This window comes from Balaenoptera acutorostrata, chromosome 19, assembly GCF_949987535.1.
Source record: "Balaenoptera acutorostrata chromosome 19, mBalAcu1.1, whole genome shotgun sequence".
In the NCBI taxonomy this organism is placed as follows: Eukaryota; Metazoa; Chordata; class Mammalia; order Artiodactyla; family Balaenopteridae; genus Balaenoptera; species Balaenoptera acutorostrata.
This window is the reverse complement of record NC_080082.1, coordinates 57,855,995-57,877,700: the sequence shown is the minus strand read 5'-3', so window position 1 is coordinate 57,877,700 and position 21,706 is coordinate 57,855,995. Positions and strand designations below refer to the sequence as shown.

Below are 21,706 nucleotides of genomic sequence, written 5' to 3'. Positions count from 1 at the left end.
GGCCTAAATCGAGGGAAGGTCTCGGGGGCCTTCCTCAGCCGTGAGCCCGGAGCCAGTTTTGTAAAGGAAAGGCTCCTGCAGACAGTAAATGACTGTCCTGCAGGGTTGGATCTGGGGATCCTGGACTTCTGCATTTAGGCCTGTTGTTTAACATTTGAAGAGGCGGAGCCTCCTTGTAATTTTTGTAATCTTGTCCCTAGTTAATGGGTCATTCAGAGCCTACCCAGGCAATTTGTTGAGAGTTTGGGCAGTTAATGATCATAACCCTGACCTTCACATTAACCTAGCCGCCTCTTGTCAAGGGCTCTCATGATCTTCAGGTAACAGCCACTGCTCCCATGGGTTTTCATCTTTTTTGTTTCTTGCCTGTCTCTCCTCTTTCTCTCTCTTTTTTCTTTTGTAAATCAGGTAGATCCATAAACCCAGGCCCCTTTCAGCTTCCATCCAACTCTCGTCTAGAGGATTTCCGTGTTGCCAAACTTAATTTTTTTTTTTTTAATTTTATTTATTTATTTATTTATTTAATTTTTGGCTGTGTTGGGTCTTTGTTTCTGTGCGAGGGCTCTCTCCAGTTGTGGCAAGCGGGGGCCACTCTTCATCGCGGTGTGCGTGCCTCTCACTATCGCGGCCTCTCTTGTTGCGGAGCACAGGCTCCAGACGCGCAGGCTCAGTAATTGTGGCTCACGGGCCCAGTTGTTCCGCGGCATGTGGGATCTTCCCAGACCAGGGCTCGAACCCGTGTCCCCTGCATTGGCAGGCAGATTCTCAACCACTGCGCCACCAGGGAAGCCCCAAACTTAATTTTTGTAAGGGACCTTTCTCCCTTTTTCCCGGGGCTCAGCTCTCGTTGTGCCTTTTCCTCCTGGTCAGCCACTTGGTTACTTTCTCATACCACCTAGATGAGAGCTGAGGAAGGGGAGATGTCGATTTGTCAGTTTCGTCAGCAGGATTTATTGGCAGAGGACGGTGGCACAGACAGGCCAAGAAAAGTGAGAACTTGTTGGCCAGCAGTTAGCAGTGGTCCCCGAGGGGAGTTGGCTGTAGCTTCTCCATAGGAAAAAATGCTTCCCAGTAAGCACTGCAACTGGTTTAGGATTATCCATGTGGAGGTGTGCTCATGCTAGCTGGTTCTTAATACAAATAACTGTTATTTGTCTGGTACTTACTTTGTGCCTGCCCCCCATGTCAAGGGTTTTATCCATGTTATCTCGTTTAACCCTCACAACCCCTTGAGGTAGGTACTACACTTAACCCCGTTCTGCAGATGAGAAAACCGAGGCTCAGGTTCCGTACCAAGAGCACACGCTAGGGAAGACGCAGAGCTGGTTGAGTTACTTGGTCTACAAAAGGAAGCAGGATGCCCAAATCTGTAGACTGGTGGGTGGGCCCAGCCTCCTTTGAAGCATGAGGTTTCTTTCTGGTACTGTTTTTGCCAAGCCCATGGTATGTGATGAACCTGAAACACTTCTGTGCCCTGTGGAGTTGGCCCAGTAGGCATTCCTTAGAATGGGCACCCTGATCTCTTCTTTGACCCAAAAGGAGGAGTTGGCCGTCACCAGCTCTGCAAGTGGAAACTTAAATGCGCCGGATGCTTAGTCCAGGAGGCACAAGGCAGAACTGGGCCTCAGCAAGGCCTTGGCCTTTTCCCGTTTCCTCCCTGGCATCCATTCCAAGTTGGTCGCCCAGCGTGGTTGGTTTCTAGTTCCTGATGGCTCTGGCGGGCCAGCCCTGGTGCAGCCATCCCAGCGCGTTGCCGGTCCAGGCTCTGGGAATTAAGTGGTCTCTGCCCAGGCCGATGCTTCAGGGCTTCTCCTACATGCTTGTCTCAAGAAGGTTTGGCACGTCTAGGTTGAAATGATTAGTGCAGTGGGGCTTCCCCCACTTTTCTTGGGGGATCATGTCACAGCCTATTCAGCGTGCTCCCTCGGTATTTAGTCCCACTCTGACATGGATTTTGCTGGCAGTCTGTTCGGTGGCACCACTTAACCCCGGTTGCTGTTTTATGGAGGCAGCCTTTGTGTCGTTGTGTCAGTGGCCCACAGGATTCCTGCCTCTATCCCAGTTGGCTTGTTTTTCTTTCTTTCTTTTTTTTGTTCTGGTAAACAGAGTCTGAAGAAAATAGGCCCTGTATTCATGCAGGACGTTGAGCTTGGAATCTCCAGCGTTATCAAGGGGAACCCCCTCAGGTGACCAGAGGTGGGCCCAGGGCTTGGAAGAGTTGGAGAGCATGGTGGGCCAGATGGTAGTGAGAATGCACAGTGGGCAGTCAAGTGTCACCATCCCCGCGTCCCCTCCAATATCCCATTCCCCTTCAGAAATCACCAGGGATTTTTTGATGCTATTTATTTTGCAGCTGCTCCCAACTCCAGGGGAACAAAGTTTCAAGTATTCACTACCCGGTTTGTAAAAAGTCGTAGATTCTCACTGAGCCCACATCTGCCTGGGGCTGTTAATATAGATAATGCAGAGAATTCCTCTTTGGCTAAAAGTCTTTGAAGGGTGGATTTGAATGCTGTACCTCCCTGCCTTTGGAATGAAAAGGCATTCTTCTGGAGCCATTCTTGAGGATGGTTGAAGCTCTTGGAGTTGCTTGGATGGTCTTTTGTTCCCCCCTCCCGCGAGTGTTAGCAGTGATGTGTAGCAGCAGGACAGGGATGGAGGCCTCAGCTGACCCTGGGCAAGCCCTTCACTGGCCGTGCCACGGCATCCTCGCCCGTGAACGTAGAGGCGGAGGGGTGTCTGCGGGTGCCAGCCTCTCTGGCTCAGCTGCCCAGCCCTGTGTCACAGACACTGCCCTGTGGCCTGGGTTTCTTGTAATCTGTATCTTTTCCTGCAAGGACAGTGCAGAACAGGAGGTGGTCAAGGGCCCGGCACAGAGAGGATGCTCAGAAATGTTTGTGGCATCCAGTAGGCGGTCGATGAGTGGGCTCCCCCCTCCCTTTCTGTCCTCGCCAACTGAGGAAGAACGGCGAGCCTAGAGCCAGTTTCTGGCTTTTTCGTGTCACCCCGTCTATCTGACCTCGACAGATCCTTTCACCTGCTATCCCTTTAAGTTCCTCCTGTTTGAAAATGAGGGGGTTGATGGTGCCCCGCTGTCCCTTCCACTCTGACACGCCTCTTCTGGTACCAGGAGGGTCTTTTGCCCTTTGTGATCTTGGGCTTTCTTCTCATCCGGGCTTCTGGGCCCCCAGGCAGTTTCTGTCTTCCTGGGTTCCCTCCATCCCTGCCCTGGGATTCTGGGTACTTTCAGCTTTTTCCTTTCCAGACTAAAGTGTGGATAGTGATGCTTTTGTTTAGCTTTTCTTCATAGAATACCAACTCCTTCCTCTCCGGTCTGTCGCTGGGCCTTCCCTAGTTCCGTAGCGTCTGTCTAGTCTGTCTGTCCCTGTATTTCTCCTGAGGTGTGGCGACCTGGCCTGCCCAGCAGTGTTCCCAGCAGGGACACGTAGCTCCAGGAACCACTCTCCCAGTGTCCTGTAGAACTCCAGGCGGCAAGTTTGCCCTGCCCGTTAGTAACAGCTTCCCCCTCAGCTTGGCGAGCTTGCCAAAACCAGTTTCCCCAGTTAGGTGGCGCTTTTACTGCAGACAAGGCCATTCTGGCAGAGTTGCCTCATCCCATGAGAGCTTTGCTCCTGGTGTGGGCCGCACCCAAGCCAGAAGGTGCCTCACTTGTCAGGAATGCCGCCTCCTGCCGCCTCCACAGTTGACTCGGCGTCTTCCCTCGGGGCTGGCCCACGACAGCCTGGTGGTTCCAGGGGAACAGCACGAGGCACCCATCGGTCACCTCTCTGTATTGTTTCCTTTGAAACGTCGGGAGGAGTTTTTGGTCCTGCATTCTGTTTGAGAGCTGCCCTTGACCTCTGCCAGGGTAACCGTGGGGCTGTACCATTTGGGTTTGAAGCTGCCCCGACCCCTTTGAATTGGGAGTCAGAGTTAATGGAAGGGTCCCCTTGTTGGTGGGGAGCAGTGCGAGAGAAAGGGCCGTGGAGGATCCGCAGAGAGGTCGCCCGTTGTTTCTCCACAAAGCCTGTTAGAGCCTTCAGGGCTCCAGGGGCCGGGCTCGCCTGACGAGCTTGTTCCCACGCCGACCGGCTCCCCTCTGAGCGGCCGAGGCCTCTTTGGCCTAGATTAGTTCTCTCTGTGGTTCATCTACTATGTCCTGGGTTCGTTATGTGACTCTTCATCTTCTCCTCATTCTCTTTGTGGGTCTTAGTTAATGGAGAAGGAAGGAGTTTTTTATGCTCTCACACATACTTTGCCATCGTCATGCATGAGGAACTTGAGGAGCTTTTGACATTTTTTTACATTTGTTTATTTTTTTAAAGCAACTCCTGCACTTGTGAGAACTGTGTCTGTGGGTTTGGCTCAAAAACTGGATTCTTTTTCCAGCTGCTCCTTTCTTAACCCTATTTATCCCCCCCGCACCCCCCCACCCTGTACGTATTTTGATGTTCAGAACGTCCTGTCAGCAGCATCTGTCACATGTGGAGAGTGCTTTTATTTTGTAAAGTAAGGGAGATTGAGGTGACATGTGGGGGATTTTGCAGAGTCAGGAAGTCGTAGGACGGAGCCAGAAGGGATACCGGGAGGTGAGGCAAGTCAGGTGGGAAACAAGGGGGTCAGCAGCAGGTGGGGGGTGAGCCCTCGTGTGGGCGCGTCAGGAGGGGCCTGGGACCCTTCCCCTCTCTCCACCTGCTCAGCTCCCCGCCTGTGGCCCAGAGCCGTGGAGCTGGCGGAGCGGGTCAGGCCTCGAAACCCGGGGACCGGAGCCTGTTGGCTCGTGGCAGCACCTCTGGCATCCACGGCCCCACCCTGCCCCCCGCCAGGACAGACAGAGCCGATGCAGCCCTTTGGGGGAGATACGGGATGGGACGGGGAGCGGCCCCCGCCCCGTCTCCCCGGGCCTCTCGCCCTCAGCGCTGGGCCCCCCGTTCCCGTCGCCCTGGGCCAGCCCACAGCCCCCGTGGCTCTCCCCTCAAACCCCGTGCTCACGTCGGCTTTGGGGTTGGTTCTTAGGGAAGATGGTGAGTTGGAAGAAGGCGAACTGGAGGATGACGGGGCCGAGGAGACCCAGGATGCCTCCGGAGGCCCCGAGAGGAGCCGGAAGGAGAAGGGGGAGAAGCACCACAGCGACTCAGATGAGGAGAAGTCTCACCGGAGGCTGAAGCGGAAACGCAAGAAAGAGCGGGAGAAGGAGAAGAGGAGATCCAAGAAGAGGAGGAAATCCAAGCACAAAGTAGGTCCTGGCGGATGTGCTGGGCCTCCTGGCGCTGGGCCCAGCCGAGCGCCCCAGGGGCCGAGCTCATCTTGTCCAGCTAGAGGGCACTCTTAATCGGGCTGTTTTTCCTTTCCCCAAATTGGATAAAGACCTTTTCTAAAAGAGTTGGTAGCTCATGCTCCATTGCTGTTAGATGCCCCTAGGTGAGGCATTTCGCACGGAGCTCTTCCGGCACATTCCAGCAGTGGCTGTGCAGGTGGCCAGCCCTCCGCAGAAGCTCTAATCCTCTGCCCCTGTCCTTGCAGCGCCACGCTTCTTCCAGCGATGACTTCTCTGACTTCTCAGATGACTCGGATTTCAGCCCCAGCGAGAAGGGGCACCGCAAGTACAGAGAGTACAGCCCCCCCTACGCGCCGGTGAGTGACTGCCGGTCAGGGGCCCCCATGGGGCTCGGAGCCGGGGGTGATGAAATCGCCCGTGTTTCCTGAGCACTGGCTGTGTGCTGGGCATTCTTACATGGCACTTTACACGGATTTTAATTCTGTAAGATTAGGTATTGTTTTTATCCCCGCTTTATAGGTGAGGACACTGAGACTTGGAGAACTTCAGCCGGGTTGCACGGCTCTGAAGTACAGGAGCTGGGGGTGAGCCCAGTCAGTGGCTGATTGCCGTACTTCTCTACGCCACCTTTTCCCATGGCCTTGGCAGGGCTCATCATAGCCCCTGTCCCCGAGAAAGATGAGGATTTGTCCCTGTGAGAGCTGACTTTTCCACTGTTCAGCAGTGTCCTTTTGTGGAAAATTGGCAAGAGAATGAAACGGTTACGGGAGTAAATCATCTCGGATGTTGTGGGGTCAGAAGTTATATACCACTGAGCTTAAGCATAAATTTAAATTATTTGTCCGGTTTGTATATTGTTTTATTTTCCTCAGGCAAAACCAGTAAGAAGTAAATCAACATAGATTTTCAAGTTTTGATAAAAAGTATTTTTCAAGTTAGTTCTTAAAGGTATCCTGTGACTCAGCGTCATCCATCATAACAGATAATTTATTATAAGGAATAAGTTGACATTGATCTACTAACGTAGATTCAGACTTTAAACCTGAGGGCAGCAGGGAATGGAGAGAATACCACCAGCTTTGATTGGGAACTAGGGGTTGAGGCATTTTAAGATCTGCTAAAGTGGGACTTCCCTTGTGGTGCAGTGGTTAAGAATCCACCTTCCAATGCAGGGGACACGGGTTCGATCCCTGGCCGGGGAACTAAGATCCCACGTGCCGTGGGGCAACTAAGCCTGCGCACCGCAACGAAAACCCAGCGCAGCCAAAAAAAGAAAAGAAAAAAGGATCTGCTAAAGTAGTTGTGTACATCTCCATGTTTTATATTTTCTTATAATATATATAATATATATTATAATGAGTGTGGGTTTTTTAAATGAATAGACTTTATCTTTAGGGCAGTTTTATTTTTTTTAATTTTATTGAATATAGTTGATTTACAGTGTTGTGTTAATTTCTTCTGTACAGCAAGGTGACTCAGTTATACGTACACATATTCTTTGTTCATATTCTTTTCCATTGTGGTTTGTCACAGGATATTGAATATAGTTCCCTGTGCTATGCAGTAGGACCTTGTTGTTTTTAGAGCAGTTTTAGGTTGGGAGAAAATGGAGCGGGTAGTCCAGTTCCCTACCCACCCCACCCCACCCAGTTCCCCAGTTTTTAATGTCTTGCATTAGTGTGGCACATTTGTTGTAATTGTTTAGCCAGCGTTGGTACGTATTTGATGAGAGTCCATAGTTTACATTAGGGTCCCCCTTCGTGTTTTACAGTCCTTTGGGTTTTGACAAATGCGTCTTGTTATATATGCACCATACACTATCATATAAAATAGTTTCAATTCCCTAAAAGTCCTCTTTTCTTTACCTACTCATCAGTCTCTCCCCCCCCAAGCCCCTCGCAACCACCAGTCTTTTTACTGTCTCTGTAGTTTTGCCTGTTCCAGAATATCATTTAATTGGACTCATATGTAGCTTTTCCGGATTGACTTCTTTCACTTAACAATATTCGTTTACAGTCCCTCCATGTCTTTCTTATTTCTTCTAATTGTTGAATACTCCATTGTCTGAATGTACCAGTTTGTTTATACGTTTACCTATTGAAGGATATCTTGGTGTCTTCCATTTGTGCATGTATGTGTATTTTTAAACTTCATCCAGTATCTCTTGGAACTAGCACACTTTGGAAAGCATCATTTTAAATGGTTTTCTAGTTTGGTTGCCCGATAGTCATTAATTGAATTCTAAGGCCCCAGGAAAATTTTGACTGAGGAGCACCCCTCTTGCCTATCAGGCCTCCTCCCCAAATGAGATTGTTCTATATCCCTGGGAAATACACCCTTCTTTTCCCTCTCCAGTAATTCAGGGGTCATGGGGCCTGTGTTTCTCAATTGTCTTTAAAGCTGTGGCTCTTTCTGAAGCACAGAAACATCTGGGCCCACAGCCCAGATCTCATTCAGGTGGCTGGGGGCTAGCATCTCACCCCAGGGACAGCAGAGACACCCAGACAGCTGTGCCAGTGCAGGGAATAGTGGGGATCTTGGTCTGAATCCGAGGCCCCAGGGCCAGCTCACTGTCCTCTCCCCATCAGTCCCACCAGCAGTACCCCCCGTCGCACACCGCGCCCCTGCCCAAGAAGGCCTACTCCAAGATGGACAGCAAGGGCTACGGCCTGTACGAAGACTACGAGAACGAGCAGTACGGGGAGTACGAGGGCGAGGAGGAGGAGGACATGGGCAAGGACGACTACGACGACTTCGCCAAGGAGCTGAACCAGTACCGGCGGGCCAAGGAGGGCAGCAGCCGGGGCCGAGGTGAGAGCCGCAGCTTCTCCTCCAGGTTGTTGGGGCGGACCCGGGGCTGGGGGTTGGGCGCTCAGTGCAGAGCCAGACAGACCTCATGGGCCACGTGCTCATGGAGCGTCAAGTCCGGGAGAAGAGATGGGCAGTTATGCAGGGCTGAGATAAGCGTAGAAGGAGACAGGCAGGGAGCTCCATCCCAAGCACAGGGGACCGGAGTTTTGCCACGTGAGAAGAGGGTCCAGTGCTGAAGCCGTGGTTGGGATGGAGCCAGACTGGCGTGAGGCAAGGAGAAGACTGCTGTGACTCAAGGTGGTGGTGGTGGTGGTGGTTGTTTTTGGCCACACCCCGTGCCGAGTCCTAACCACTTGACCACCAGGGAAGTCCCTGAAGGGTTGTTTTTTAAATTCACTTCCTGGTCAGCTGTGAAGAGATATAGAAGGGACAGCTCTCACCCCTGGGGACGGTAACTGACAGCTGGCGCCTCCTCCCCCAGCCTCCCGTCTCCCATCACCTGACAAAGTGTGACTGCAGCCACGGGACTGCCACACCTCTGAACCTTGAACCTGTGGCAGTTAGGAGGATGGTGGGGGAGGGCAGAGCACCAGCGACCCAGCCCGGCCTCTTAGAACCATCTCCTGCCAATGATATTTCCCAACCCCAGAATGCTTCCAGAATTTTCCAGCCCAGCAGTTCTTAGCCCTGCTTGAGGCCCAGCTTGTTGTTTGAGTGGCTGGTCATTCATTCTTTCTTTCGATGGTCTTTCTTAGACTCCTCCCTAGATAGGCCCTGCTCTTTGGGGAGATTCTGGACTAGCCTGTCCAGTAGAGATATAATGCAAGCCACCATGCAATTATAAATTTTCTAGCGGTCACATTAGAAAAGTAAAAGGAAACAGAGGAAATTAATTTTAACAACACATTTTATAAATACGTTCCAAATCTCATTTCAACATGTAATCAAAATAGATAGATGTGATATTTTATATTCTCTCTCTCTCTTTTTTAACTAAGTCTTTGAAATTCAGTTTACACTTTATTCTCACAGTATTTCTTAGTTTGGCCAGCCACATTTCAGGTACTCAGTAGCCACACGTGACTGGTGCCTCTGTGTTGGACAGCGCCTCGGTCAGGGTAGCGTAGTGAGTGCTACAGCAGGCGTGTGTCCACGGTGCTCAGCTGCCCCTGTCCAGGGGCCCAGGGACCATGAATCAGCCTAGAGCAGCCGGGAAGGCTTCTTAGAACAGGAGGAGGAGGAGGATTGATTGACCTTGGGCAGACAGTAGGTTAACTTCTCTTCTGCTGGTGGGTCCTGCTTGCTCAGACTCTCACCGTCTGAATCACCACGCAGGCAACCGAGGCCGTGGCAGGGGCTACCGAGGCCGCGGAAGCCGTGGAGGGTCTCGAGGCCGAGGCATGGGCAGGGGCAGCCGAGGCAGAGGCAGAGGCGCCATGGGGGGAGACCACCCGGAGGACGAAGAGGACTTCTATGAAGAGGACATGGAGGTAAGGCTTTCTCCAGCTTGGGGGGTGGTGGGAGTGGGGTCGGGTGGCTGGTGGGCTGCAAGACTAAGTCTGTAAGACGAAGGTGGAAAGGAAGCATCAGGTGGCAGGTTTATGTGTTTAAAAATGTTCATTTATTATTTGGAATAGAGAAAACCTTCCTATGGTTCAAAATTGAAAAAATACCAAAGGGTGAGCTGTCAGAAACATCTTCATCTCACCGCTCTCTCAGCGAGCGCCTTAGTTCCCATCCCTGAAGACAGGGTTCCCCAGGGTACTCGAAGCATTTAATGCCTTCGCAGTCAGGTGCCTGTTCAGTTCCCTCCTGCACACGCACAAACGCGTGTGCACGCGAGGAGAGCTACCACACTCACTGTTCTGTCGCTGCCAGAGACCTTGCCCCGCTGCCCCTTGTTCTAGCTGCACAGCTGCCCCTTGGGAGCTGCCCAGTGGGCTGGGAGCCCTACGAGTGAAGGCTGCGCGGGGCAGGACTAGGACCAGCCACCGCGTAGGCTGCGGCGTGTGAAGAGGGGGCACAGGTGGGAGTCACTGGGTTGCTCGCTTGCTCTTCTGAGTTTGACATTGTCCCGAGTGTACAAAAAGGCAGAAAGGGGTGGAGTATATAGTTCAGGACATTGTTCATTGTTCGCCAAATGACACTTTCCTGCTTCCCTTCCCTCCGGAATTCCAGTACGGAGAAAGTGAGGAGCCGATGGGAGACGACGACTACGACGACTACTCCAAGGAGCTGAACCAGTACCGCCGGTCCAAGGACGGCCGAGGACGAGGTGGGCGGGGGCCACGAGGGGCGAGTCAGTGGGGCTCCTTCTGGCAGCTGCTGGCCTCGGGTGCTGGAGAGAGGCCTCAGGTGAACGCCATTTCTCTCTTCTGCAGGGCTAAGTCGAGGCCGTGGCCGGGGTTCCCGAGGTCGAGGGAAAGGGATGGGCCGGGGCCGTGGTCGAGGTGGCAGCCGAGGAGGGATGAACAAGGGTGGAATGAATGATGACGAAGACTTCTACGACGAGGACATGGGCGTAAGTCGGCTCTTCATTCTGATCTGATGTTTTTACTCAAGGCTCCTTCTTGAAATTTTTTTTTTTCTTTAATGAGTTATTCTCCGAGGCTGGTCCTGTCCCCCTGTTCCCATCAGCCGTTCCCCGTAGGGCCTGTCAGCACTAATTATCTTTCATGGGGGTTGCGCTGCTGGTGAGACCCTCTGTTTTTAAAACCATATCTTTGTAGCACCTGCAGTCACCTGTTCTCTGAGTCCCTGAGTTAACCCTGGAGAGTTTTCCAGGAAGGCTCGTGCCGCCTCTTCTTGGAATGAATGTGTTCCCGCGCAGGTGTGTGGCGCACGAGTCCTCCGCTGCCCACACTCCACGCTCCGGGGCTCAGACCCCACAGAGTTGGATGCTGGATGGAAGCTGCTGGTCAGCACTCCTTCTCCTTGCCTCACGCCAGTCTGGCTCCCCTATAAAGGGGAGTGCTCCACTCCCCTTTATAGTCACGCTCTGTGTTCCTAACAGGATGGCGGCGGAAGCTACCGGAGGGGTGACCATGACAAGCCCCACCAACAGTCCGACAAGAAAGGCAAAGTCATCTGCAAATACTTCGTGGAAGGGCGGTGCACATGGGTAAGGGGCCAGTTCCAGTACCAGGGTGCCCAGAGCAGGGACACATGGGCCTCTGGGAATGTTCTGGAGGCCATACTCACTGGGGGCAGTGTTCTGGTGGGCTTGGAGTGATTGTCTGAGAGATGCCTGGAAGGCCTGGAAGACTTAGTTCACTCCTCAGAGTGACTGAAGAGCCAGGACAAGATTGGTGACGCATCTGGGTTTTTTTGGTTTGGGAGGATTTTTTTGGCCAAAATTTTCACCCAGTCCATATGGTCTCAAGCGTTTTGTTAGAATTGATACTCATGCAAAGGTGTAATATATCGTGGTTGAGTTACTGAACTTCAGTGTGGGAGAGGGAATCATTAAGGCATCCAGATGGAAAAGGTGGTCAAGGTCAGCCTTGACCTTCACAGCAGAGTATAATGCCAGAAGATGGGCCAATGACCTGAAAGTTCTGAAGGAAACAAGTATAATCCAGTGTTAGTTCAACCAGGCAGCTTTTTATTCAGGTATACAGGCAGCAGGCAGATATTGGCAAGCAAGTACCCAGGGAGTACTGCACCTGTGTACCTGTCTTAGGAAAAAATATTATTGTGTTTCAGACAAAGGTGTGTTTGTGTGTAAAATAGTCCTTATTATAGTTGCAATTCATACTATTTTTAGAAACTTGAAATAAATATAAACAAAAAAGAGTAGCTATTCCTAAGAGAAAGGGGGAACGAGTATCGAACAGTTTCTCTTTTCAGTTTACCTGGATGTTGTTTTGTTTGGATTGTACAGTTTGACTACAGATAGCAGAAAACTCAACTCCACTGGCTTAAACACATAGACGTTTGTCTCTCAGAATAGTCTGGGAATTCCCTGGTGGTCCAGTGATTAGGACTCTGCACTTCTACTGCAGCTGGCATGGGTTTGATCCCTCGTTGGTGAACTAAGATCCTGCATGCCGCATGGTGTGGCCAAAAAAAAAAAAAAAGTCTGGGGCAGGGACGCGGGGGCATTACAGGGCTGATACAGTTGTCAGTGGCACCATGGGGGACCCAAGTTCCTTCCTACTTTTTATTCTGGCATCTTTAAGTGTGTGGCTTTCGTCCTCATGGTTGCTTAATGGCTGCTGTGCCTCCAGGCATCACATCCAAGGGCTAGGAGGAAGAAAACTGTGTGAAGGGATTTTTTAAAAAATCAGGGCAGTATTGTCTTCCCTGGGGAGTTTGGGGTTCTGTTAGAAATTGGGGTTCTGTTAGAAAGGAAGAAGCATGAAACTGGATACTGGCTGTTATGCAGCAAACAGTAAGTGGGTAAGAGAGGCGAAGGCAAGAAGAGGAAGAGTTAGATAGAAGCAGTGAAAGGCAGCAGAATGGAGCCGGGAGGACTGAGGACATGGGGGAGGGAGGCAGGGGCAAGACAAAGGGCCACACACTTTGGCAGAAGTTTCAGGTTGGTGGGAAACTGCATTTATGAGTCTGCCTTTCCTGGACCTCCTGCCCTTTCTGGGGTCGGGGTGGGGGTTTGTTTCTGTCGTTGGTCCCTCTGTGCTTCAGCAGTGACAGAGCAGTACTTCCTTTTGCAAACAGCTTACCTTTTCACTGCTTCTCTTCCAGGGAGACCACTGTAATTTTAGCCACGACATCGAGCTACCAAAGAAGCGAGAACTGTGCAAGTTTTACATCACCGGATTTTGTGCCAGAGCCGAGAACTGCCCCTATATGCATGATATCCTTTGGTGCCCACATTTGATCTGATTGAGGGTGCAGAGCTCCTTTTCTCCTTACTGGTAATAACAGCTGATCTTCCCCACACTTTTGCTCTGTGTGCCAGTACTGTGCCAAGAGCTTTCTGCGCATCCATCTCTTAACCCTCACGTCTGCCCTGTGATGGGTCTGCTCTTCCTAGTCTGCAGGTCCACTCAGAGATTGGATTGTTTTCAGTAGTAAATACTGCAGTACTTACACGATCTGTGGATGGTTGGATCCACAGATGCAGAACTGAGGGTATGGAGGACGGATTATAAATTATACTCAGATTTTTGACTGAGTTGGCGCCCCTAACCCCCATGTTGTTCAAGGGTCAAGTGTACTCTCGAGACTGGCTTACACCATTGCCTGTTATCTTTCTGAGATTTTTCAAATGGCTGTGTAACCATGGGCAAATCGTTGAACTTTTCCCCTCTTCCTGTTGAGTGAGGATCTGAGGACACAGCCTCAAGGCCAGCATGGTGGGGCGGGAAGCACTCCAGAGTGGGGGTGTCGAGAACCGGGGTCTCATCTTGGGTCAGCTGCCAACCTGCTGTGCAGCTCTGAGCCAGTCACTTCGCCTCTCTGGGCCTCAGTTTCCTTGTCTCTAAAACAGAGGGGCTTGGATTCTGTCCTTGGGTGGGTTTCATGAGGTGAGGCATTTGCCTTAACTTGCCGTGAACGTGATTTTCCGTGTAAGTTGTACCACACGACCGGGAACTGCATCAACGGCGATGACTGCATGTTCTCTCACGACCCCCTGACCGAAGAGACCAGAGAGCTCTTGGACAAGGTAACGTCCAGGCTGACAGCAGCTGTAGCTAATGGGGACCAGGAGGTGCGCCTGCCACAGGCCTGGCACTGCAGCCCGCCTGTCTGGCCTCTGTGCAGGACCAGAATCCCCAGTTGCGTTGATTGGAGCTGGGCCGTGTTCAGGAGGAAATGGGGACTGTATTCTCTGCAGGGAGAATTGAGGTGATCACACCTGTGTCTTCTCTCCTGCCGGGACGGTTTTCCCTGGAGGGGCAGCTCCCTAAAAGGAATGTTGCGTGGTGTGTCTCCAAACATACCTTGTGATTTCTTAACTGTCCTTTAGAGAGAGCCCGTGGTATACAAAGAGGAGGTGAGACTTCGGATGGGTTCTGTTTTTTAATAATTTTTTAAGTTATTTATTTATTTTTATTTTTGGCTGTGCTGGGTCTTCATTGCTGCGCGTGGGTTTTCTCTAGTTGCGGTGAGCAGGGGCTACTCAGTTGCAGTGCGCGGGCTTCTCATTGCAGTGGCTTCTCTTTTTTGCAGAGCACGGGCTCTAGGCGTGCGGGCTTCAGTAGTTGTGGTGCCTGGGCTCTAGCGCAGGCTCAGTAGTTGTGGTACACGGGCTTAGTTGCTCCACGGCATGTGGGATCTTCCCGGACCAGGGCTTGAACCCGTGTTCCCTGCATTGGCAGGCAGATTGTTAACCACTGTGCCACCAGGGAAGTCCCTGGATGGGTTCTGTTTTGATGGAAGGGTCATATGTTTCTTTCCAAGTCTTAAGGATTCTTTTATGTAGTAGAAAAAGTATGGGGCAATTGGAGGCTCTCACGATGGGGAGGCTTCCTCCAATGAGGTATCAGGGCTTCCTTACCAGCCAGATGACATTTGAAACTCATCCTCATGTCTGTTCTCCCTGAGGAGTCAGGCTGAGGACTTTGGGGCCCCCGGTTCCTGTCCTTGATTTTCTGACATCCATCACAGGGTGAATGGGTGCGAGAACACGTGTCCTTTCACATGACGGCTTTCCTGCCTTCTCTCTGGTTCTCAGAAAGTTTAAGGAGATTGGCTGTTTTTTGAGAATGGAAAGAATCGGTAGGTACCTCAGCCAGGTTCAGGAATCCACCCATGCGGGCCGGGGCTGCCTGAGGGGTTGAGGGGAAGCCCTGCACAAGCAAAGCAAGAGAACGTCCACTCCTCATTGGGAGAGCATTCATGGAGAAAGTTCTCATCTTTGCCAGGCCCTTTGACCTATTATCCTAGGAATAGGGTTTTGTAACTGGTAGCTGTCTAGAATCTGTGAGTCATTCTCAGGGTAAGGAGTGGGAAAAGTCATGGCGGCTTCATTTCTCATTTGAAGAACTAAAGAATCTCTGACTGAGGACTGCCCCCTGCTGGTGGTTCAGAGTTTGCTCTCTAGACCAGTGCTGTCCAGTAGGAACACCACAGAGCCACAAATTTAAATTTTTAGTAGCCACATTAAAAAAGTAAAAAGAGATGAAATTAGTGTATCTTATTTAGCCCAGTATATCCATGTCCAAAGTACCATTTCAGCAGGTAATAAATAATGAAATAATTACGATATTTTGGGGTTTTTTTTTTTTTTTTTTGTACTAAGTCTGAGGAATCTAGTGTTTATTTTCTACTTATAGCGCCATTTCAAGCACCCAATAGCCACACATGGCCAGTGACCACTATATCGGACAGCACAGCTCTAGACACCCTAATAACTCAAAGCAAATCAAGGTGGCGCATTTCCATTTCTGGCCACAAACATTTTGAGAGTATCAGTAACATCCTCTATCTAAAGTCAAGCCTCAGTAGGTTAAAAATGAGCGTTGAACCTGGAAAAACCATTCCAGAATCGAATTTGGGTGGTCAGAAAGTAAAACTTAAACCTTTACAATGGGCCCAGAGTAACCCTGATAAACGTGGGGTCAGCCATTTCCTTCTCTCCTGGACAGAGTTGCAGCTTGATCAACTAGGGCTGGGGCCTGAGGCTCCTGGGCAGCCCTTGGGTCCAAGCTGTGAGGACAGGGCCTTCATCATCCTCTCCTGAAATGTCTGTGCTCTCTCTTCCACCCTTTTCTTCAGCTTTATTTTCCTGCTTCTTGGTGACGTTTCTGTCTGTCCAGATACATCAGCTTCCAATCATCCACTCCAGGTTTGAGACGTGCTTGCCTTTGGGGCTGTCAGTGACTGTAACGTGAGAGCGAGTGGCAAGAATAATGCAAAGAATTCCGTCCACCTAGATTCCTCTGTCAGCATTATTTTGCCCCCTTTGCTTTATCACTTTGCTCTCATTTATTTTTTTTCCTTGAGCCATTTGAAAATAAGTTGCATACATTATGGTTCTTTACCATTAAATCCTTCAGTTACTGTTTTATACCTACACTGTTTTATAGTCAGGTTTGTCAAGGTATAGTTTGTATCCAGTCTAAAAAAAAAAAAGTGTCCCTGTTTAGTTCTGTGAATTTTTTTTTTTTTTTTGGCTGCTCTGGGCGTCATGCAGGATCTTAGTTCCCCAACCAGGGATCGAACCCATGCTCCCTGCAGTGGAAGTGCAGAGCTCTAACCACTGGACCGCCAGGGAATTCCCTAGTTCTGTGAATTTTGACAAACGCAGAGAGTCATGTGACTACCTCACAGTTTAGGTAGAGGAAATTCATTCTTTCACCCCCAAAACCCCTCCCCTTTTGTAATCAGTGCCTCTCCCATCTCCAGCCCCTGGAAACCACTGATCTGTTTTCTGTCCCTGTAGTTTGCCTTTTCAGGAAAGTCATATAAATAGACATATGGTATGTAGCTTCTAAACATGTGTGCGGTTTATATAGCCTTTTGTTTTTTGTTTTTTTATAAATTTATATATTTTTTAAATTTATTTGTTCACTGTGTTGGGTCTTCGTTGCGATGCGTGGGCTTCTCATTGCGGTGACTTCTCTTGTTGCAAACGCGGGCTTCAGTAGTTGTGGCATGTGAGCTTCAGTAGTTGCGGCTCGCGGGCTCTAGAGCGCGGGCTCAGTAGTTGTGGCGCACAGGTTTAGTTGCTCCACGGTATGTGGGATCTTCCCGGACCAGGTCTTGAACCTGTGTCCCCTGCATTGGCAGGCGGATTCTTAACTGCTGCGCCACCAGGGAAGCCCTATAATAGCCTTTTGAATCTGCCGTCTTTCATTCTGCATGAGGTGTTTGAAATTCATCCACATTGTTGCAAGTATTGGTAGTTCATCACTGTTTGTTCTTGAGTAGTACTCCACTGTGTGGATGATCTGAGATTATCTAGTCACCAGTTGAAGAACATTTGATTTGTTAGCAGTTTGGGGCAAAAGCTTAGATTTTTTTTTTTTTTTTTGTCCATGCTGTACAGGATCTTAGTTCGCCTGTAGGATCTTAGTTCCCCGACCAGGGATCAAACCCACGCCCCCTGCAGTGGATGCCCAGAGTCTTAACCACAGGACCACCAGGGAATTCCCAAAGCTTAGAATGTTTAACAAATGGACATGAGCTTATTTCCTTGGCCCAGTGAACCTTGGCCCACATGTCTATGTGTATCCGCAGGTGTGGCCGTCCTTTTCCATTGAGAGGATGCCTTTGACTTTTGGAAACCCGGGAATCATTCAGAATCAGTCCTGGTGGGGGAGGTTGTGGGACCCAGCAAGGCCCTGGTTGTGTGGTGTGAGGGAGCTCCTTGCTGCAGAGAGGCCCAGGAAGGGGCAGGAGGGAGTCTCTAGGGATAGATGTGCTGAAGGACTGCCTGGATGGTTTGGGTTCAGCTTTTCAGGGTGGGGGTGGGGTGTTGACATCTCCTGTGTATCTTATGCATCAGTGTTCCGGGCTCTGATGCGATTCAGCTCCTGCTTTTGAGGCAGCACTTGCGGCCCAGTGGGGGTGGCGGGTAAAGAGATAAGTGCAAGGAGCTGGCTGTGTCCCGTGCTGGAGTCCTCGTCGGGGTGTCGTGGGGTCTGCGCGAGGGGTGAGGGGGGTGAAGTCCTGGAGCGGGAGCCCGCCGTGAGGTGAGACTTCTCCCCAGCGTAGAATGGGTGTGGAAGCCCCGATTGCGGGGCACAGTGGGGAAGCGGAAGTGACGGGACCCAGGGAGGTGAGTGTGAGAGAGAGGGGGCCCGCCTTGCCTGGGGACCGGCGATACACTCGTAGGGGCTGTCCTGTGGGCCAGTGCTTCAGTTCGTTTGGTCATTGAGTTCATTGCGTGGCCCTATGTGCTGAGCACCGTGCCAGGCCGGGGGTGGCAGTGGAAGGATCACCTCAGCCTCTGTCCCCCGCGCAGGGGCCATTGGCTGGGTGTTCCCGAGTGCGGAGCGGTACAGAGATGTGTGACCCTATCTCGGGGGCGAGGGGAGTGTGGTGCATTTGATGGCTGGACCACGGCATCCCCTCCCTGGGCGGGGAGGAAGTTGTGGTCAAGTTTGTTCCTGTTTAATGAGGTATAACCTCCTCCTTAGGTTTTGCCTACACCTGAGGGCATTTCGTTGCCATTGAGAGGATCTAGCAGTGCAGGGCTTTGGCTCTGTGACCGGAGGTTGCTCTGACCACACCTTGAGTAGCAGGGCTCTAAGGGACAGATGTTTTCCACTGATCAGACTTCCAAGTTTTCCATCCCCCTTGAAGCCAAATTCTTCTTGGACCCTGCGTCCCTGGGTCCACATACCGTTGCTGATGGTTAGGAGAGAGAAAAGCTGGGAACTGCCTGACGCCCGCCAGGAAGTCCTGCCTCCGCCACCCACGCCGCCACCACCGTCCCTGGGCGGAGGAGCAGGAGGAGGAGTTGCCTTGAGCAGTGCTGAGGCTGAGGTGTGATGCCCCGCGTTAGGATCCACTCAGGCGTGTGTGCTGAGGTCCCCAAGACCACCTGGGCCCAGGTTGGACAATTTGCTGGGGACACTCCCAGGGCCGAGCTGTCTGAGATTTAACTCCAGCGAAAGAACACAAAGCAGAATGCACAAAGAGAAAAGGCAGGCGGTAAAGGCTGAAACCAGGTACCAGCTTCCAAGATTCCTCGCCCTCTGGAGTCACATGGGACGTGTATAACTCCTCAGGTTGTGACAGAACGTGTAGAACGCTGTCCACCATGGGCGTGCAGTAGAGACTCAGTCAGTGCCCAGGGTTTTTATTGAGGGCAGCCTCTGCCTGGCACGTACCAAAATCCCAGGCTCCCAGAAGGAAAAGGGATGTTCCGCAGAAAGCATGCTGTTTGTGCAAATGGTTTAGACACAGTGAGCCCCTCTTAGCAGTCAGGGAATCCTGGGAAACCTCTCGAAATCCAGGTTCTCAGGCACCAGCCAAAGGCCAACATTGCAAGCTGGCCTTCCAAGAGAAGCAGGCAGGCCTGTAGTGTTAACTTCTGCCCAGGATCCTAATTGGTGAGATGTTCTGCTTGAATCCAGACTTTGGAATTGTCCACCTACCCTGTAACAGCCCTTATGGTGGGCCCTGCGGGTCTTGCCCTTGTGGAGTTGGTAGTCGTTGGGCCAGGAATAAACAAAGATACAACTAAATGTAAAATCTTACAAAGCTTAGCAGTGCTTTCAAGGGAGCTAACGGTGTTCCAGTAGTAAATACAGGAGACCTGGCCAGTCACCCTGAGTTGACCTTTAATAAGAGACCCCAGCAACTGGGGGATATGGAGCCATACATTAAGAATGGAGGGGAAAACAGATGCCTGCGGAGAGGCCTGGTCCAGGCCAGGACCCTGCTGGGGAAAGAGCTTAGCTGTCCGCAGAACTGAAACAGAGCTGGGTGCTTAGGGTGGAGGAGTCCGCACACCATAGAAGGAAATGAAGCTTCCAGGGTGCTGTGAAGTCCTCCCCAGACACCCAGCCCTGCTGTCAGGCCCTGTGGGTCCTCGTAAGTGATTGGGTTTTGATTGCAAGTGCGGTGAGGGGCCCTTAAAATTCAAACAGAACAATGAACTTTCTTTTTTTTATATAAATTTATTTTATTTTTATTTATTTTTGGCTGCGTTGGTTCTTTGTTGCTGCACGTGGGCTTTCTCTAGTTGCAGTGAGCGGGGGCTACTCTTTGTCGTAGTGCGCGGGCTTCTCATTGCGGTGGCTTCTCTTGTGTGGAGCACAGGCTCTAGGCGTGAGGGCTTCAGTAGTTGTGGTGCGCGGGCTCAGTAGTTGTGGCTTGCGGGCTCTAGAGCACAGGCTCAGTAGTTGTGGTGCATGGGCTTAGTTGTTCCACGGCGTGTGGGATATTCCCAGACCAGGGCTTGAACCCGTGTCCACTGCATTGGCAGGCGGATTAACCACTGCACCATCAGGGAAGCCCAGAACAATGAACTATTAATCAGCCATGAAATAGATAAAATAGATGATACAGCTACAACATGGATGAACCTTGAAAATGTCATGCTAAGTGAAAGAAGCCAGTCACAAAAGGCCACAATATTATAGGATTTCGTTTCTATGAAATGTCCAGAATAGACAAATCCATAGAGACAGAAAGTAGATTGGTGGTTGCCAGGGGCTGGGAGGGAGCAGGGCATGGGGAGTGACTGCTTAATGGGTATGGAGTCTTCTTCGGCGGTGTTACAACTAGATAGAGATGGTGGTTATACAACATCGCGAATGTACTTAACGTCCTTGAATTGTCCACTTGAAAATGGTGAAATAGTACATAGTATGTTGCATGTATTTTGCTGCCAAATAAGAATGGCTCCCCTGTCAGCTGTTCACCGAGAAGGGATGTGGCAGTGGTATGGGGCGATGACTTTTGTGCCAGAGAGGCTTTGTGGTCGTTGGCCTGATGCTGTAAGGCAGCAGTCCCCAACCTTTTCGGCACCAGGGACCGGTGTTGTGGAAGACGATTTTTCCACAGACCCGGCTGGGGATGGGGGATGGTTTCATGGTGATTCAAGCGCGTTGCATTTATTGTGCACTTTATTTCTGTTATTATTGCATTGTAATATATAATGAAATAATTACACAACTCACCGTAATGCAGAATCAGTGGGAGCCCTGAGCTTGTTTTCCTGCAACTAGATGGTCCCATCTGGGGGTGATGGGAGACAGTGACACCCGAAGTGTGTTGCTTATGTCCAGTCTACTCCGTGAGATGCAGCTTAATTGTCACTTGCCACTCACTGATAGGGCTTTGATATGAGCCTGTAAACAACCGATTTATTACGGTCTCTGTGCAGTCAAACCTCTCTGCTAATGATAATCTGTATCTGCAACCGCTCCCCAGCCCAGCATCACCGCCTCACGTCCACCTCAGATCATCAGGCGTTAGAGTCTCATAAGGAGCGCGCAGCCTAGGCCCCTCGCATGCGCAGTTCACAGTAGGGTTCGAGCTCCTATGAGAATCTAACGCCCCCGCTGATCTGACAGGAGGCCGAGCTCTGGCAGGAATGCGAGAAACGGGACGAAGCTTTGCTTCCTTGTCTGCCGCTCACCTCCTGCCGTGCGGCCTGGTTCCTAACAGGCCACAGACCAGCACCAGTCCGTGGCCCGGGGGTTGGGGGACCCCTGCTGTAAGGGCCTCAGGGTAATGAAGAGTTATCCTCTGCAAATTCGGCTCTCAGCCCTGGAGGAGTGCATTCCAACCCGCCTCCTCCCCTGTCCTGACTCTCACTGTTTTGTCCTTCTGGCCCGCAGATGTTGGCTGATGACGCAGAGGCAGGCGCTGAGGATGAGAAGGAAGTTGAGGAGCTGAAGAAGCAGGGCATCAACCCCCTGCCCAAACCACCCCCTGGCGTGGGCCTCCTGCCCACCCCGCCCCGCCCACCTGGCCCCCCGGCCCCGACCTCTCCGAATGGCCGGCCCATGCAGGGTGGCCCCCCGCCCCCGCCCCCACCCCCGCCTCCGCCCCCCGGCCCCCCTCAGCTGCCCATGCCCGTGCACGAGCCGCTGTCCCCACAGCAGCTGCAGCAGCAGCAGGACATGTACAACAAGAAGATCCCCTCCTTGTTTGAGATCGTGGTGCGGCCCACAGGACAGCTGGCTGAGAAACTGGGTGTGAGGTGAGTGCCTGGGGGCTTTTCTGGCCTCAGCCAGGCTTCTCTGTGCC

General features: G+C 51.5%; 1 protein-coding gene across 8 annotated transcripts in view; it reads left to right on the top strand.

Moving 5' to 3' along the window:
• The window catches only part of ZC3H4 (zinc finger CCCH-type containing 4), a 43,064-nt gene that overhangs the window by 12,607 nt on the left and 8,751 nt on the right, over nucleotides 1-21,706 (top strand). For all 8 annotated transcript variants that reach the window (XM_057534449.1, XM_057534448.1, XM_057534447.1 and 5 more), the window contains 10 exons: nucleotides 5,017-5,236; nucleotides 5,524-5,634; nucleotides 7,867-8,089; nucleotides 9,425-9,579; nucleotides 10,268-10,364; nucleotides 10,471-10,610; nucleotides 11,103-11,210; nucleotides 12,794-12,905; nucleotides 13,609-13,718; nucleotides 21,295-21,659. In XM_057534449.1, coding sequence (XP_057390432.1) covers nucleotides 5,017-5,236; nucleotides 5,524-5,634; nucleotides 7,867-8,089; nucleotides 9,425-9,579; nucleotides 10,268-10,364; nucleotides 10,471-10,610; nucleotides 11,103-11,210; nucleotides 12,794-12,905; nucleotides 13,609-13,718; nucleotides 21,295-21,659 — 1,641 coding nt within the window. The remainder of the gene's footprint in view (nucleotides 1-5,016; nucleotides 5,237-5,523; nucleotides 5,635-7,866; nucleotides 8,090-9,424; nucleotides 9,580-10,267; nucleotides 10,365-10,470; nucleotides 10,611-11,102; nucleotides 11,211-12,793; nucleotides 12,906-13,608; nucleotides 13,719-21,294; nucleotides 21,660-21,706) is intronic.